Source organism: Ostrea edulis, chromosome 2 (assembly GCF_947568905.1).
Source record: "Ostrea edulis chromosome 2, xbOstEdul1.1, whole genome shotgun sequence".
Classification (NCBI taxonomy): domain Eukaryota; kingdom Metazoa; phylum Mollusca; class Bivalvia; order Ostreida; family Ostreidae; genus Ostrea; species Ostrea edulis.
The window spans coordinates 79,127,094-79,147,083 of NC_079165.1; the positions used below are offsets into that span (position 1 = coordinate 79,127,094).

General features: G+C 33.8%; 1 protein-coding gene across 33 annotated transcripts in view; it reads left to right on the forward strand.

The window, feature by feature from the left end:
* Positions 1-805: 805 nt before the first annotated feature.
* LOC130051876 (collagen alpha-2(IV) chain-like) overlaps positions 806-19,990 on the forward strand; it is a 46,621-nt gene continuing 27,436 nt past the window's right edge. For 19 of the 33 annotated variants that reach the window (XM_056154929.1, XM_056154909.1, XM_056154912.1 and 16 more), the window contains exons 1-14: positions 806-1,233; positions 8,600-8,716; positions 8,837-9,022; positions 10,088-10,132; positions 10,447-10,497; positions 10,666-10,695; positions 12,610-12,636; positions 13,039-13,068; positions 13,229-13,279; positions 14,165-14,200; positions 16,585-16,614; positions 16,728-16,763; positions 17,386-17,418; positions 19,455-19,490. In XM_056154929.1, the coding sequence (XP_056010904.1) occupies positions 8,665-8,716; positions 8,837-9,022; positions 10,088-10,132; positions 10,447-10,497; positions 10,666-10,695; positions 12,610-12,636; positions 13,039-13,068; positions 13,229-13,279; positions 14,165-14,200; positions 16,585-16,614; positions 16,728-16,763; positions 17,386-17,418; positions 19,455-19,490 (643 nt within the window). In that variant the 5' untranslated portion in view covers positions 806-1,233; positions 8,600-8,664. The remainder of the gene's footprint in view (positions 1,234-8,599; positions 8,717-8,836; positions 9,023-10,087; positions 10,133-10,446; positions 10,498-10,665; positions 10,696-12,609; positions 12,637-13,038; positions 13,069-13,228; positions 13,280-14,164; positions 14,201-16,584; positions 16,615-16,727; positions 16,764-17,385; positions 17,419-19,454; positions 19,491-19,990) is intronic. The other 14 variants (XM_056154915.1, XM_056154932.1, XM_056154922.1 and 11 more) reach the window with 7 other exon arrangements.

Consider the following 19,990-nt stretch of genomic DNA (forward strand, 5'->3'; position numbering starts at 1 on the left):
TGGTGTTCAACTATAAAGGCGGAATCAATTATTAATTCAATTGCTTATATGTTTGAGGTAATGCAGATAAAAGAAATTGATGCTTGGTCTCAATATAGAGTCTCAAAATAGATTATATAGAAGTTCAAAACAAACTTTCGACATCGATCCCCATTTTGTACAAAAATGTATAACCATCTTTGCAATACTATTGAGAATAGAATAATTAAAGTTAACTTATGAATTACTATAGTGATTGATTAAATATTGTTTAACGTCTCTCTCGAGAATCTTTCACTCATATGGAGACGTCAACACTGCTGGTGAAGGGCTGCAAAATTGATGCCTATGCTCGGCGCTTATGGCCATTGAGCAGGGAGGGATCTTTATCGTGCCACAGCTGCTGTGACACGGGGCCTCGTTTTTTTTTTTTTTTTAGGTTTCATCCGAAGGACCGCCCCATTTAGTCGCCTTTTACGACAAGCAAGGGGGTACTGAGGACCTATTCTAACCCGGATCCCCATGGAATTACTATAGTGAAGGAAGACCCTAACGTTGAGTCTTTGAGTAGCATGTTAAGCTATGATACATCTAAAACTTATGATGAGAAATATTTTTCACTTTCGCCTGTTTATTCATGACAGATTGTATAAAAATAACAATGATCAAAAAAGTTCTTGTGCTATGGTAATTTCAGCTGCAAACATTATGTACAGCAGTTTTTTTTAACCTTAAGTATAACCATTTTTTTTAAAAATTCATAATGACTAATTTTCTTGTGATATTAATTACGTCATGTTTATAAATGTTTTGTTGTATTTAAAAACTTTTAATTTTAAAAATTTCAAGACTGATTTAATTTAGAACGAACGGTTCCTAATATAGAAAATTAACCCTACTCTCCTTTCGTTTCCGCAATGTCATAATCATTGACTAAAAATTAATGATTAATTGTTTTTTTTAAGGGAAGACAAAAGATGGAAGGCTGGGCGATTACCACAATTCAAACCCTTCTCTATCAATGCACGTGTCTTTATTTAATTTGAAAGGAAACATTACGAGATAGAGAGACGACTGTCAAAACGTACTACGTCATTTCGATGATGGATTGAGAGGTAATGAGAGTGAATGCAGGTAAATTATTAGAAGACAGCGCTTGAGAGACAACAGTCACTAGACAAGAAATAGGGACCCAATACGATCACGAGAAATACTACCAGGGGAGACTACTGAAGGACTAGAAACACAAACAAGGTAGGACCTTTTTTAACAAGGGGAGACTATCGGAATTACTTTTCCGCGTTGTGCTTAAAATACTATATAAAACTGGAAACTGAAATGACTTCGATATTTTATAAAATGATAGATGGATGATTATTTTCTGTCAATCAACAAAAACTAATCAATTTATTTTATACTTAATTACATAGGCCAGATAAGGGCCACTACAGAGAGATACAATGACAAGTCAATTGTGTAAAATTCCAAATTGATGTGTTTAACTGTGAAGATTATAAGAAGTGGCTGTTTCACATGACACCAGGGGGTATTTGTACAAGGATAACATGGATCGTTTGTAAAGTCCAAGCTGAAACACGGAAATCTGTCCACTTGTTACCAACTAAGAGCATCACTTTTTATAGGTTTTTTTCCGGACGAGATGTTATTTGGCAAGATAATTACGAAACCTAATTAGGTTTGACAAGTTCACATGTCTTGGTAATATGTCGAGTGATAGATGTCCAATTCAATTAAGTGCCAGGGGAAATGTTTACCCATTTTGGTTTCAAACTTCAAAACGTTCTAAATTATCAAGCTGCACCTTATATATCTCTTCATGCATGTGATATCTGGTACCTACTCATAATAATTAAAAAAACCCAGTAAATATAATTTAATTTTAAAGAGTGATTTTTGGAAAAAGAAAATGGGTGAGAAATGGCTGTCTCATGTCTGTGTAATAAACGTATATGAAATTAAAAATTTGTTCGTGCTGCTGTCAATATATCGACAAGACTTGTTTTATTCACCATACTTATTACGTAAAATCAATTTTGACAGGCAATCATATATAAACCCATTATTCTATATTAGTTGAAACACTCCCAATGGTGTCAATGATCGGTGCAACCACAATTCGTCATCCAGGAACAAAACCCCCCAAACACACTTCGGTTTTTTAATAAACATTTCTTTCTTTTGATCGTTTTGACGAATGTATTCAGAATTTAATAATTATTTATAACTCCATTTGCGACCTGTAATCATGTAATGCTAATGAATGTTTAAAGACCTCGCCTGCTTGACGTGCAAAGAATATCAATAACATGCTTCTCAGGCAGCAATGCCGATTTGTATTATTTCATAAACAATATATCATATACAACAAGCCGAACCGCGATTTTGAACTAACCATAAGCTAATATATATACTTGGTTAACAAGAGAAAAAGGTTTTGAGATCTGAAATTTTTTTCCATTGAAAACCATATACAAAGTAAGAAATTGACACAAAAAATATTTCTTATTTGGTTGACACGAGATAAAGTATCTTTTAAAGTAAAGGTCAAATTCTGCCACCGATTTGAGAATTTTTCATCAAATATTATTTACAGTAGGAAACATGGTTGTCATTTTGACAGAACGTTGCTAACTCGTCGCCATTTTCAATGGATTCTAAAAGACCGATAGAAAATGTGTACATTTCCACCGTTAATCTACACAGGTTCTGTGATAAGTATTTGGACAATTTATAATCTATACTACGTGTGTATTTTTTTATTTATTTTTTTTTTTTAGATATGCAGTCTTGTTATTACCAACTTTGTTTTTGAAAGATTTTCGTATTCCCTAGCCAAACAATATTTTATTTAGTATATTGAATGAATATGAAAGGTTTGTAGCCTGTATAGTCCCTCTTCCTAGAAATATATATTCCAATGTGCCCCTTTCTGACCCCTTTTCAATCCGGACCATTATTTGAACAAATTTGATTTACATCACATGCAGGTGGATGTAATCTATGGACTCGTTATTCCGTAGAAGAATATCTTTATGTTATTTCTCAGTTTCACTGGAACCCTGTGTAAAACTATACGCTTCTATTTTCACATGGAGTGACTGGTTTTAACATATTCAATCCACGCTAAATTAATTTTAGACCCAGTGTGGTTTTTTTCTTTTGAAAATAATTGCATCCTACCTTTACTCTTTTTATTATCTCCCTTAAAACAGGAGAGTGAGCCCTCGCTGGATAAAACTTCAATTCCATTTACTCAATGATGATTTGTTGCAAAATTGGTTGAAACTGACCCAGTGGTTAAGATGAAGAATTTGAAAATGGGATTTTAAACATATGTCAAACAATAGATGGCTACAATCTTTCATATTGTCTCGCGTAAAATATCAGCTCACGTGAGCTAAAATGAATGAAGAATTTTTATCATTTGATAATAAATCTTGACTTGTCGCTGAAGCATGACATATCGCCAGCTTTTCAACGAAATTTGCAATGCAGAAATACTTGTCAAATTAGAAAACACCAAACGACATTCTTGTGGAGTACATCAAAACCAGCATGTAGAGAGAGAGAGAGAGAGAGAGAGAGAGAGAGAGGATAATATATTGCGGAAACCGGATCCATTTAAATGTTTCAATGAATATCAACAACGGTCAGAATTATGTCATCCCTTGTAGGCAGTAATGACTGATCGTAATTCATTATGTTTTGTGATTAATAAGACCTTTCATTGTAAAACCATGACCTTAAGAAAGGAATCAGAGAAAGAGATGCCGTCCATTGAACACGGGCCACGTCGTTACGTGAGCGGCCGTTGAGGCATCGTAACCTGCTATGTGTCTATTAATTATTCACCAGAGAAGGGTTTGTGGCAGAAATAGGAACTTGTTGGTATTTCCCGCGTTTTGGAGGTACATCATTTACACATGAATGTCTTTGTAATAAGCTTTTTACACTGTGGGGCTCCTGTAAATTTTTTATTAGATCAATAGAAGAAACTGTGATAAATGAGCGAACTTCGTTTAATCATTGTAGCTATACAGAAAAAACTCGCACAGAACACAGTCAGCAGGGGACCGTGTGTAACTGCTCTTGCGTTTTATATCATTCATCAGAACAAGTCGTAAATAATATTGAAAGGAAAATGTCTTATAAAGATATTCCTGTACAATTTATTGCTTAATCATAGGTTTTTAAATCATAAGCCATAACTTATTTTATGTGTGATTAAATACTGACATGAAATTAATAAACAATGAATTTGCTTTGTTGTCAATAAATGTTTTGTTAACCATGAAAGAGAAAATCCAAAAGTTGTCAACGATTAATTTCCGAAAAATGAAAAAGTGAAGATAACGAACCGTGATCAATCTCATAAATTCTATAAAGAATACAAAAATGACAGCAAAGCAAACACGGAGCCCTGGGTACAGTAGGTGGGATCAGGTGCATAGGAGGAGTAAGCATCCCCTATTGATTGGTGATACCCCATTATCTTGAAGTGGTAAACGGATTTTAAATCCGTAGTCAAACTTAGTACGTAAAGAACGGTCTAACAATTGGTATGGTACACCTAGACAGCATTTGACCCAATGAGAGTTTGTATTTTTAACGACTATAAAATTTGCAAAATGCTGACTTTAAATGAGATTATCGAAACCCCTGTAACATCAATTTATTTGTCAGTAGCCTGCCTTAATCTAAAATTTAATCATACGCAGAACATATGAGGGACATACACATCATATGCAAGTGATGATGAAAAGTTGCTACATAGATATGAGGATTTGACGACGGAGAAGCTGAAGTCATCTCGTTTGTCATATAGTTGTGTTGTTAGTTTTCCGTCAACATCTATGTTCAATAGAATATCTAAGTATGAAGCAGATAGGGAAGACTTTGTAGAGACTTTTATTTCGAGTGTACTGGAATATATCAAAGCGACACATGAATGAAGATAGAACATCGTAGATATGTATCAATCTTATAAATCCTATAAAAATACAAATTTGAGAATAAAGCAAAACGGACCCCAGGAAACACCAGAGATGGTATCAGGTGCCTAAGAAGAGTAAGCATCTCCTGTTGGCCTGCCACAACCGCCGTGAGCCCTCTATCTCGCATACATATGGAAATTCCATTGTTGTCGAAATTAAGTATTTTGATTTGTCTAGATGGTCAAGCGGTCTAGTGAGCTGATCACACGCTGCTAGGAGATTTGGTTGTACAGGTCGTGAGTTCAACCCCGGGTAGGGGTTTCATATCAACTGTTAGACCGTTCTTTGCATGCTAAGTTTGACTACGGATTAGGATTAGGGGCGGAGGGGGTATCCATATGATAGGGAATTTCTCTATGACATTTAAAGGTAAGACTGACAACATTGTGCTATATGGAAATTAGAAAATGTTGAGAAACTTCATGAGATTTTCTTCACGTTTCATTGTCACTGATTCACGTTTTACCGATACACATGTACATGTATATCTAAAATTGGTGAATCATGGTTTTTTTTTCTGTTTTGGAAACGTCAACATATATCCTTAACGATTGCCGGTTTTGCCATTCAGCAGTTTTTATAACGCAAGCATGACCAGAAATTTAATTTGACAAAAAGGTGTAATAATTGAAATCACGAGATACAATTATGCTTTCAATATCGCAGTCCTGACGTTTCCTTGTTATTCTGAGCGCTCGTGATTTATCTTTGTCAAAGTGTAATGAAATTATCGTTGATTTGTATCAGTTTTAAGATTTTCACTTTTGAGATAACACTTTACGGTAGAATTTCCAAAGGGGAATACCAACTATAGGTCATGAAACGTTTCACCAGGGGAAATTCTGGTATTTCTGAGCGACTGAGGGAATCCTGCCTGGTGTCTAGACAAACTGATAAAGAGCATCGGGAGGAGTCACCAATTAAATACTTCAAGCTATACTTGTAATTTACATGTAGAACACAAATACTAAAACTTATGTTTATTCATATCATGTGATAAATCGTTTTTAAAAATGCGTAGTCAGGGTCATTAAATCAATTATCTATCTGTCTAAACTAATGAGATGAATTATCCATTTGTCTTAACTAATGAGATGAATTATGGGGGGATGCTATGCGGTTTTGCAAGTAACTGAACATTTTGACGATTAGCCAGACTTTCGATTCAATGAGAAATACACATGTTTATCAATAATACTTACATATAAGAATAGATTTTAAGAATGAAATAATTGCCTCCAATTTTGGGGAAACATTTTCGCCTTCTGAGAAGATGAACCAAATCATAAAAACTAATTACAACTATTTACTAATCACAAAGGCTAATTATATGAACCTTTTCGTCGATTTTGATGTGAAATGTATGTTCTTATTCAATGTGGAGCACCATTATAGCCTTAACATTCCCCATATTAGTGGTAGAACAGAATGTTTCAGACATATTTCGGCATTGCTGTTAGCAGTCTTACGCAGAAAATTGTTTTCATGGATCACTTCCGCCTAAACTTTTCAAATTATGCAAGAGTCAATTAGAACGATGATAAATCAAATTTCAGGTAGAAGGTTTTTGAACACTCCATACATTAAAGTGTCAGATCCACAAAGTGGATTAGGTGATGGGACGAATAGGACGTGTCTAATTCACTCATTAGAAGACATGCATGTATAAGTCAAAAACAATAAACATGGAATTTGCAGTGTAAATACTTTTGTCCAGCTGTTACTATCTTTAGTCTTGTTACATATTTTTCCTCGTTTGTTCTGAGTAGGGACAGGTCGTCCCGAAAGTTTGACAATCTAATTGTTCGTGTCACTGGTCATTTAAAGAGAGATAGATAGATAGAGAGAGATAAATATTCCTAATTTACACATTTCTTTACCATTTTAACACTTAAAAAGCTACAGTTGTATACAAATTTCCACGCACTATTGTTTTAAAGCGCCAAGCATCGCTTCGCTATCAGATACGTGGAACACAGTCACGTGAATCACAGTCAAGTCTGATGTCTTTCGGGATTTCATGCCCATTCAGTCGTGCAGCCATTGTCCATCTTTAGAACCGATCAGACCCAATCTGTAAACCGGAATCAAAGAAACAGATCAGACCCAATCCTATGTAAAGCGGACTCAAATAATCCGACAAGACCTAACCTTACAGAAAACGGACTCAAAGAAAATCCTGTGTTCGCGTAAACGTAGATGATCTCGTATTCAGTTCCGCTTTTTATCCAGTTTGTGATGGATTGTGCATTTAGAACTGCTGGTAGAAAATAAACTAGTAGCACACCTTGTTAATGAGGATTCACACGCTTTGTGTTGTTCAGTACATTCGATTTACAAAATATTCTCTCAGATAATATATATATTCTCATTACATGCACATAAAAAAGAAATTATTCTTCAATATCTTATATAAATAAAGTTTATATAATCTATTATGCTTTTGTTCATTCACAATTCTTCCAGTTCTGTGAGGCGACCACCTACTACTACATGTAGCAATATCTTTAAAAAAAACTTTTGTCAAACGAAAATATACACATTAATGTTCAAGTCTGTGTAAACAATAAAATAAAAAATCATATATATATATATATATATATATATATATATATATATATATATATATATATGTTTGTTGTTGTATCTATAAAACTATAATTTCAGGATTTTCTACATTTATTTGAAGTCTCTATTTTGGTAACTAAATTTAGTTTTGTTTTCATTGATGAAAATTTTATATCAGCTTGGAGATTAATGCGAAATATTTTCCACTAGGAACAGCAAGTTATTACGATGTTACCAACAACAAAAAAAAAAAAAAAAAAAAGAAAGAAAGAAAAATTAAATAAATAGAAATATTAAAAGAAAAACTCTGAAACTTTAATATTTACCAGTAATTCTTTTTCTATTTGATATTCATATTGTTATCCGAATAGCTTTTCAGCAAAACATCGCCCATATATTTTTAAAACATTTATAAAGTTTAAAAACCTGTATAAAGGTTAGATGCTTCCGACAGTAATGAATCTTGTGGTGACCTACATTAATTTGACTGATTAGAATGATGTATTTTAAGTAATGGATAACACTGGATGTTAACGGTACATATAAACCAACCTCGAATGATCTCCTAATGGATTCAGAAGACGGGACCGTCCACTCTATGCTAAATTTAGAAAATTAGATTTCGACATTGCTTTGTCCAGTTTAAAAAGATCATTGAAATAACGCCATTCTCGCATGTCAGAGTGTAAGTCTACCGTCGCACTTCGCCGAACATTTGGATCATCTAGTACACATTACTGGGAATCTGATGAAAATATCACGATAAAATTAGCCAATCAGCGATTGTTTAAATTTGCGATGTAATCAAAATCTGTGTTAGAGAAGTAAACACAATGTTTCTATGGCGTTATATAATGTTATACTACGTCATGAAGATATCTGCTATAGTTTTTCTAATATTGTGAAAACTTGCTTTTCTTTAGTTTTGGATTGCTTCCTTGGTTGAAAAGCACTTCTAAATTTCCAAATATGCATAATGCAAGTTCTTAACAGTATTTAGTGGATAATCAGAATACATTAATTTTTTTCCCCTTCAGATCAATCAACAGATAAGAAACCGAAGAAAAAAAACCCTGTCTCCTAGTATCTGTAGAACACAGATATGTCCCTATCGTTAATAATAGGACTGTTGATATTCATTCCATCTTCTCAAGGTAAGCACGCTGGCTTTGTTACGGAACAATGTATCTACGTAGACCATTTTTACAAATAAAGATAATTTTAAATTCTTTTAAATCACTATTGCTATATTATTTTTTTTTTTTGGAAAAAAGGACAATGGCAACCTAACGGCGGAAATAATGGTAATGCAGGGGGTACTCCGTCCGGTGCGGACATCCTGAGTGGTCAATCAGCGCCGGCGCAGCTACCAAGTATCAGGGCACAACAAACACCAGCTTTCCCCCAGAACTTACAACAGAGGTTCCCCCAACCAAACAATTTTAGAGTCCCAGCTTTAGGTGAGAGAGGCCAAATGTTGCTTCTGACCAACGGGGCAGCAGATATACTGAAAGCTAACAGGGACCGCCTCCCTCGGGAGAGAGTCCGTAGGGTGGGGGTCCCGGTGTCACTTGTGCGTGCTTTTGCTATTCAGCCTGAAGTTTTGCTTCCACGCTCGCTTACAGCCAATTTACCGTCAGGTGATCAACGCTCAGCAACGCCAAGAGGTAGGAAATTCAAATTATGATCAAGGAATTTAAATTTGTGAACATTAAATTATTTAACTAATAAAAAGCTGAAGAGCTGTCGACTTAAACAGATGTTGGAAATCTTGGTAAACAGTGAGTAGTTTTGCTTATTTGCTTGCTGGCAATGCTTGTAAAATCATGCTTTTTTATCAATGTATTTTGCACAAAATGAATGAAACAAAATTCATGCACATGAATTGGTTGCACTCTCTAAGGTATTGCATTTGAAATACCCTACCGCACATTCAGATTGTTGCACATGAATGGAAACTTCATGATTAGTAATGACACATATACTAAACGGATGTATATCGTTTAAAAAATCCCTTATATAAGTGAAATATTAATGAAACCCGAGAAAGAAACAAGTAAAGACATCATCAGAAAGTGGACGAGAAAAAGCACATATCATCCACTATACCACATTCCAAAACAAAATGAACATGTCTTTAAATCTTACATTGATTGTAGTTTTTGATTTCTTTAAATCTTACATTGATTGTAGTTTTTGAGGTCTTTAAATCTTACATTGATTGTAGTTTTTGAGGTCTTTAAATCATATATTGATTGTAGTTTTTGATTTCTTTAAATCTTACATTGATTGTAGTTTTTGAGGTCTTTAAATCATATATTGATTGTAGTTTTTGAGGTCTTTAAATCATATATTGATTGTCGCTGTTGATTTCTTTAAATCTTATATTGATTGTAGTTTTTGATTTCTTTAAATCTTACATTAATTGTAGTTATTGAGGTCTTTAAATCTTTTATTGCCTATAGTTGTTTATTTCATTTAATCATACATGTATATTGATTGTAGTTGTTGATTTCTCCTTTCAGGGGGTGGAAACCCATTCCAAAGACAAATGTTTCAAGCCAGGCCTTGTGCGTATTCATTTTGAAATATCTACATCTTCAATGTTTTTGCCTTGATTTACAAATTGTAATGATAGCCATTTTATGTTTAGAATATATCTATAAAAGAGTGTTAACTATCCCGTTTACTTTTTCTATTCGATAAAAAGAATGTTGATTTAGTCAAATGAACCAATCAAATTGCGTTTTACAAGTGAAATAAAATCATATTGGTATCAAAACAGTTTGATATCTATTATGAATCATAAAGTCAAAGAGAGCATTTGAATGAATTTGATAAGATGAAATACTCACCATCTCTCTCTTTTCTTTAATCCTTTCAGCATTTTTACCAATCCAACGACCAGGACAAATGCCATTTATGCCACCAAGAGGTTTGGGATATACAAAATCATTTATATCATTTATATTATTCTTTTACATTTTTATTGTTGAGCATAAATTTCTGATTATCCAAGTCTCTCTCTCTCTCTCTCTCTCTCTCTCTCTCTCTCTAACAGAGCACACAAAACCCAATTAATCCTTTGGATTCTTTTTCATAGGCGGCCTTCCTCCATTTTTGTCGTTAGGAGGTATTGTATTTAAATATTGCTGGTGATATTTAGTATTTACATATATATATATATATATCTATATAGCATTGTATTCGTAGCTAGAACGCATCTTATAAAACTGTATATTGGACATTTAGCCATTGTAAATGACACCATATATATGTATAGACCTATAGTTATACACACAAATTTATATTTATAGTGAATAGCATTTCTGTATCACAGGAAACCAGCATTTAAGGAGGTATACTACATCGTCATACTGGTTAATTATAACTCCTCTAAAACCTGAATGAAAATATAGATATCAGCAATATTTGTATATTTCTTTTCAATTTGATTGCCTAGCCAAATATTACGGTTAATCGGTTAACGCGTCGACTGCTGATCTGTAGATCTCGGGTTTGAGTCAAACAGGGTTTTAATCCCCCCCCTCCCCCCGATTGCTTTCTACTTCATTTTTTGATTAAGTAAAAAAGATTTGAAAATTTTCAATTTCAAAATATCATTGTACATATCCTACCTCCGGTGTGTTATCCCTCCTTAAAACCTATCTGGTGATGGAATTAACTTACATTACAATGATGCGCTTGTAGATAAATTCACGAAAAATCCTGTATCTGAAGTTCTGATTACCTTTAAAATCCATTTTTTTCCAGGTCATCAAAGATATAATAAGTTATGAGGTAGATCTGAGGGAGGGGGTGTTAAGGGTTTAATAATAGCTACTGGAGGACATGTGACTCAACATCGAATATCATCCATTGTAAGATGACTGTACCATTTCAGTACAAAATCCAACAGACATGTGAAATGTTCACACACAGCTGAATAAGACATATAATGATCAGTCATAGTTATCTCTTTCTAAAATACTTCGAGTTTTGCCTTCTTCTTTTTTACAGTCACGTGATACCGTTAAATGTCCCCCCCCCCCCCCCCCCCCCCCCCCCCGCGTTACCCAGAGAAAATAAGGGATGAAATGCCAGCATTTATTTAAAGCAAAAACAGGCTTATGTGGAAAAACTAGCCCGCATATGATGTATGAAAGGTATTGAAATATATATTGTATGCAGGTTAGAATTCACATCAGTTATATTTCCCACAGTTTCTTGTTCTAAATTGTTTTCGCGCAGTTTTAAATTCGTGGTATCCTGTTATGTTCTGGTTAAAATAACTCCAGTTTTGATTTCACAGATTTGATCTACAGTTCAAACCCCGAAATGTAAACTACAGCAAAAATAAGGTTGTATACAGTGATATTTTGCGTTTTCTTCTGTTTTATTCTCACTTCGGAAGTACCCGAGAACACTGAAAAGTAAGCAAATTGTATATAAATGTATCTCATATACATGCATATACAGTGTATACGAAACACAATTTTTGAAATATTAATTTCACCATGTTACCGGTCTTCTTCAGTGGTGTTTGAATAAGACCGGTAACACGGTCGAATAATTTCAAAATAATGTTTCTAAAGAGTCTCTCCCCCCCCCCCCCAATTTTACTCCGATGAAAGGGACTATGTACGTATATGTTGGGTAAGTTTATGAAAATTTTATTCAATATAGTAAAGGATTGGACAGCAGGCTGTGGGCCTATAAACGTCTTTTCTATATTCTGTTGATGAAATTATGAAGACTTTGTTATTGTTTATTGGCTTTAATCGTCGCACGACATCGGAACATGAGTGAAGTGAAAACCATGATATGATCAAAAATGCATAAAAATCCAAATGTTCGTGCTCTGTCATATAGCATTTTTAAAAGGAAAATTAAAATGAAACATTTTAAAAAGAGAATTAAATTATTATCTAAATTATAATGACATATTTCACATATATATTGTAGGCAAATATCTTAGAAGGAAACCTTTTTAAACGAAGATATGCCAGTAAAATGATATCTGAGCTTATCTAAATTGTAATTTCAGGTAGACCAGGTTTCATGCCATTGGGTGGTATGTATAAATTTCCTATTTTCTCCTCCAAAATGTAGTCTTAAAATTAGAAAGGTGACGATAAGGAACAGAGATAAAAAAAAAATCCTGTAGAGAATTCAAAATTGAGAGTAGGGCAAAAAAACGAATCCTCGGAAACACCAGAGTCACGTTTTCTTAGAAGGCAATTAATGATACTATCAAATTATATAATATGTTATCATTTCAAATGATTCTCTACCGAGTCACAAAAAGAAATGTTATATAACACTTATTTTGTCATTATTTATCTTGACAGATTTCCGTGTATACTTTCATTGTATTACACGTTCATTAACTTTAATTTCGAAATCAGTCCTATATAATTATCACTGTGCATTACATCCGTCAGCTAATTAAACTAATTTATACACGTGTTTTCAGGACGACCTGGTTTCCCCGGGGCTCCCGGAGGTAAGAACATTTCATTCATGAAATTATTCGCTTTGAATGTCACAAGTAAACTTTAAAAAGAAAGTAAACTATCAAAATCGGTGACGTACCGAACTCACAGAACACAATAGCATTGTGACATTTTAGAAATAATGATCATTTTCAAAATTAAATGTTGTAGGTCAGGGAAATCCATTTTTACAGCCTCCTCGGTTTTTAGGTGGAGCCGGAGGTAAGTTTTCTGTAAACATTACATTGATAGTACTTGGCATAGAATATTCTTCCAGTGTGAAAATATCACACCATTTCCTTATGCATATGTACAAAATTCAGACAAAAACAAAACAGTAAAGCTTTAGTACTACAGTCAAACATTTCTTGACAAAATTTGATGGTTGTATCATCATTATTTATACACGTAGTATAAGACATCAACGATCTGAACTTTCTAGACATTCGTTTCTATTATGTGTACATGTCGTCAAAAATAAGTCAAGTTGTTATGCTATTGAGTTTTTAGCTATTGATTTGGTTTACACAATATCTATTAATTGAACAATTCACATGAAACATACTGCAAGGCCAATATGATTTGAAAACTAATGCGAAGAGTTATGTAAACCCGTTTCCTATATTACATATAACAATGATACAGAATCGTCCTTTAGTTATGGTATAAACATATACGCGATTCTTCATTTAAGTACAAATACAAATAGTGTTAAAACTTACACGCGTACAAGGCTGATGATAATGTGTGACGGTTATGTCTGAAATTCTCCTTCACATGTATATCACTAAAGGTACTGTAATTATTTCCCAGAATGTAGAATAACATTTAGTTTTGGTTCCAAAAAAGCTTACCTTGTAATAATTCAATACGACTCCTGTCATCTCGACACATACATTTTCTAATTTCTTTATTATGATGATGAGTTTAATTCAATACACTTGTATTTAATATTAAGATTTATGTAATGATAAAAAATACCCTAAGATTTAAGCAGAATGTGTATTCTATTGAAACACTTTATAACGTGGTTCACTTTTGGCAGTTAAATATGCTTTCATTGAATTGTTCATTGGCGAATATCTTGTCTTTTTGTGTTTACTTTAGCTATGCCAAATCGATCGCGACGGCCATTGCGTCAAGGTACAATTTGACACCGATTTGCATGCTTCAAAGTTCACCATATATGTGCTTTCGTACTGCACCAATTCTTGTCTTTCAGCTAAATAATGATTCATCTTAAACAGATTCATTGATACTGCCTAACAATAAAAACCAAATTCTAACGAGGATTCGGCACTGGTTTATATTTCAAAGAAAACAATGCATGCACGCCTTAATGTGACGTCATAGGCGACAAGCGAGGATCGACTGATTGATTGTGTGTTGCTTAACGTCCCTCCGAGTCTCGAGAATCTTTCGCTCATATGGAGACGTCACCATTGCCGGTGTAGGGCTGTAAAATTTAGGCCTATGCTCGGCGCTTACGACCTTTGAACAGGGAGGATTTCATCTGCTGTGACACGGGGCCTCGGTGTTTTCGGTCTCATCCGAAGGACCGCTCCATTTAGTCGCCCCTTACGACAAGCAAGGGGGTACTGGGGACCTATCCTAAACTAGATCCCCACGGGACGACAAGCGAAGAGATATGTTTGCTCATGAACAAGACTATCTTAAGAATTTTTTTCGCAGAATATAATAAGTAAGTAAATAGTATCTTTAACGTATTACAAAATCGGAGACAAAAATAGGGTCTAAGACTTTTTAAAGTGTTTACAGATGAACCTGAGTGAGCACTGAATATGACGTTTCTTGTACCTAACATTGGACATTTAGCTAATTCAAATGTATGCTTGTTATAAACATGATTAGATATCCATGCGAAATGTATTATAGTATAAAGTAAGATAATTCAATTCAATGATACAATGATCAATTGTGACATTTTAACTAATATTGATAATTTTGAACATCAAACTTCTGTCTTACTTTAAAAATTGTTACGAAAAAGAAATTGCAAGTATAAGAAAATAGAGTATAACAATTTCCTTCCTTTTTTACACCGAAAATATAATCTTTCAAAAAATGTTTTATGTAATGCAATAGAATTTGAACATTTTCAGTTTGAAATCATTCACGAAAGTATCTGTTATGTAAAAAACACAGTAAAATTTATTACCTGCGCAAATTGTTGCGCAAACTCCAGGGCCCTGTTTTACAAAAGAACTTTCGACTAAGACTAAAAATGTTACATAGTTTTAAAACTCGTTAACTTGATTAATTTTGTGAAACTGTACCTGTATGACATTACGTAATTGAATTCTTATTCACATTAAAACCACAATTTAACCAACCTTAAGAATAAAATAAATTGTAAAAAATGATTTTGGTCTTAGTCGTACAAATGTAAGTTGTTTTGTAAAACGTGGCCAATGAGCGTACATCTTTAAGTACAGATGTTTTCATAGCGGAGTTGCCAAAGTTTTCAGTTGCTGTCTTATAATGAATATTGTTTAGATATTTCAAATAATTAATTATGTTACACGACACGGAAACTCACGATTGGACAACCAACAGATGAGGTTTGCACATTCTTCTTAAAGACAAAGCTTTGTTTTGATCATATAACGGTCTTGTCACGCATGAGCTGCTGCTGTTCACATATCTTAAGATTATTAACAAACGAGGATTATAGATGCTTTTAATTGCAGGGACATATGCGTTGTCCAACTGAACTCGGGTTAACCCAAGAACTCAAATACGCGTCACGCGCAAACTATATTATTATTATTTTTTTTTTAAAATCAGTAAAGACCTCTGATAATTATCATTGAGAAAACTATGACCAGAACAAGAATCCATGGCCTAGTTCAATCATCAACCATAGTATAGTTGTCTAGTTGATTTACGAAACTTCAATGCGCATGCCTGGCTCACTTCCGGACCTTCAGTCGGGTTACTAAAGTTCAACATTCTGTAAGCGTAGGTTGCTGTGTGGTGGACCAGACATGCGCAGTGACACCCTTTCCGTTTCGACCAAAGGCAATTCGGTCGTACTTTGGTTCAGCTCTAGTTACTAAAGTTGCAGATCGAACTAGGCCCTAGTATTTTTCTACCAATGACCTTGACATTGACTTAAGCCATAGGACACCCGGAGTAGTATCCGATCCATATGTCAAGTTTAAACTTCTACTGCTTCGCTATCTCAAATTTATTGTCTGGACAAAGTTCTTGCTTACAGACATTATTTATACACACATAAAATTACTCGTATCTATTGAGCAGTATTCTGGTAGAAAGTGACTTGTGTAAGTATTACTAAACGTTTATATTAGTTTAAGTTAGTAGAACTTGTATTATGATGATTGCGAAGACAGGTATTCTTTTTCAGCGACTGTTTTCATACCAATAGTCTTAGGAATAGTTAGGAGCCATGCTTTGCTTACAGATGATCCAGTACTGTTACCTAATAATATACATGTATATTGTTTGTTTCATTTTTTTGATAATTTGCTTTGTCCTTGCAGGTCTCGGAGGTCAAGGTCAGAATAGACCAGGTAAGGCCAAATGACAGTTTTCCGATTCCTCTGTATCATTTCCTGGTCAAAAATTGTTGTCCGAGTGAAGGAAATTTGAATAATATTTTACAATTTTGATTTTTTTTTTCTAGCCTTTAATTCCTTATCACCTTTCTCAATGCCTCTAGGTACGAACACTTAGAAATTAAATGCACTTTCTCACCTTTTTATTCTTTATAGACGCACATGTGTATAATGTAATTCGAATAGCCACGTGAACTTTTTTCATACTGACAATACAATTTCTTTTTTTTTAATTTGTGTTTTGTCTTTTTACAAAAATGCTAAATACTAAGTACTACTAATTAATTTAACTGCTAATAATTATTGTTGTTATAGCAAAAATAATTTGAATCGAATTAGATAAGCAAAATAATAAGTTCAGTGGTGATATGAATGAATTGGTATTAACAAACTCATAGCCATGCTGCAAAATGTATATTTATATATTCACTTGAATTCTACATTTATCCTTGATATTTACACGTGTCTTCACCTTTCACTGTGACACTGTATTTATGTATAGCACACTATTTGTATGTTTCATTGATTCTCAGGACAGTGTAGTTTTACAGTAGCCAGCAAAATTAAAATGTAGAGGAAAGATAATATATTTCACTTACATGGATATGTTGCACTGCATCTATCTATCTATCTATATGCCTGTGTCTGTTTATTTTACTTTCTTTCCATCTATCTCTTTTTATGTGATGGGTCTTTAATAATCATTGTTTTCTGTTTTTTGTACAGGAACAGGACCACTGGGACAGACACCAGGAAATGGTAAATAAATATTTTACAATTCTTCACATGTTATGGGCTTTAAAAGAAATTCTTTGATGCAAGTCATTTTCAGCTAAGTTGCGCCATTTTCTTAGACTATCCATCTGTTGTCGATATGAAGTAAGATTATTCGGCAGTTTTATATTTACATGGACTACTTCCGAAATGTTGCACCAGAATTCCTACTGCTTATCATGGTGTTGAACATCCCGTGTACATCTTCAAATTCTCTCCGTTTATCATGATCAAGTGTTGAACATGCCATGCGCAGCTTCAGATTCTCTCTGGTTATCATGATCACGTGTTGAACATGCCATGCACAGCTTTAGATTCTTTCTGGTTATCATGATCACGTGTTGAACATGCCATGCACAGCTTCAGATTCTCTCTGGTTAATTATCATGATCACGTGTTGAACATGCCATGCGCAGCTTTAGATTCTTTCTGGTTATCATGATCACGTGTTGAACATGCCATGCACAGCTTCAGATTCTCTCTGGTTAATTATCATGATCACGTGTTGAACATGCCATGCGCAGCTTTAGATTCTTTCTGGTTATCATGATCACGTGTTGAACATGCCGTGCACAGCTTCAGATTCTCTCTGGTTATCATGATCACGTGTTGATCATGCCGTGCACAGCTTCAGATTCTCTCTGGTTAATTATCATGATCACGTGTTGAACATGCCATGCGCAGCTTCAGATTCTCTCTGGTTAATTATCATGATCACGTGTTGAACATGCCATGCGCAGCTTCAGATTCTCTCTGGTTAATTAATTATCATGATCACGTGTTGAACATGCCGTGCACAGCTTTAGATTCTCTCTGGTTATCATGATCACGTGTTGATCATGATGTATTCAGCTTCAAATTCGCTTCAGTTATCATGATCACGGAATCGTGTCTAAATCAGTTTTCATACAGCTTATAATTAAGCAATAAAATGCTTACTTTGTTGTTTTATCGGGTGATGAAGTTGGCTAGCATTGCAGAAAAAAATCATATCCCGCTTTTACAAGCGGATTATGATTTTTTCTGCAATGATTGTTACTTTCATTACCTGATTTATATTTTATGTATTGTTTTAAAATATAAACTAGATTTAAGTTCTGAAATATGATACCGTTGACCATTTCGTTACTTTAAACGGAGCACCCAATGCGACCTCCAACCTTTGACCTTGACGATGCTCCATATTTGTTAATGATTACGCGGACATATGTTACTAAAAACCGGATCGAACTAGTCTGCAACAGTCACGTATTTATTGTTTATGATGAAAACAGTGTCAATTTCAAAAGAGATGTACATGTAAGAGAAAAGATTCAATGAATGTAAGTATTACCGCATGGGTAACATTGCAAGGTCATATTAATTACTGCAGTTAAAGTAACTCCCAACTCGTATTATCACCTGTTAAAAGTTTAAAATGTGTATTTATTTAAATTCATTAGATTTAAAACTAAAAAAATATCAAATGAAATATATATAGGTCATCACACTTTTTAAGATGCGAGATATACATATACAAAATCATATATCAATGTCAGAAAATTGCAATTTTCCTTCAATAGCATTATCAAAATTTCACAAAGACTGGTTAAAACGATGGAATAGTATTCATAATAATTTCATGAAACAGTTTCTTTACAAAACTATTTCAAATTTCTGAAAAAATAAGAAAATCTATCGCATAATGAAGTTGATAAAGAGAGTTATAGCCCTTGGGTTCAATATTTTGAAACATAACATTAATCATTTATAAACTTTTGAAATATTTTATGTTTAACAAGATTCTTTTTACAATAACCATTGAAAAAGACTCCAACAATATTGATGGTAATAACATGAATAAATTTAAATAGATCATTGGTTTTGTAAAATCTTATGACGTCACAGGAGAGTGGAAGATTTCATGGAATGTTTTATAGGGAAATTAGGGAATAATAAATTCAGCGAACATAAAGATATACGCAGTATTGGACATATCTAAATCATAGATACTGAAAGTGAGATTGTCATTGTTATTTTAGTTCAGCCGCAATGGACCATGCCCCGCATTAATCAAGGTATAATACATGTCTAGAATGAAAGCTTTATAAGTATTGCACTGTATCGATGTTCCGCGTATTCTCACAATCATATTCCTGTTTGGATTGCGATTCTGGATTCTGCTGTCAGACAGTTAAACGATAAGTGGCAGTCGTGATTTCTTATAGTTAACGAAATCAAATTATAAGGTTAAATATTTGCAATCCTGCGTTTGGTGCAATTTGTGCAGATCTTATAAATGTCGCAGATATGTAAACAACATGCTATTCGATATTCTATACAATCCTCACCAAAATACTCGAAGTTTAAACATAGACTTTTAATCGACATTTTTAAAACAATCAGAAATACATTCATTTAATGCACAAACACTTTGAACGAATAAAGATAAGCTGAACAATTCCGTTTATAACAGGACGTGTTCGATCAGCTGAACAATTCCGTTTATAACAGGACGTGTTCGATCAGCTGAGCAATTCCGTTTATAACAGGACGTGTTCGATCAGCTGAGCAATTC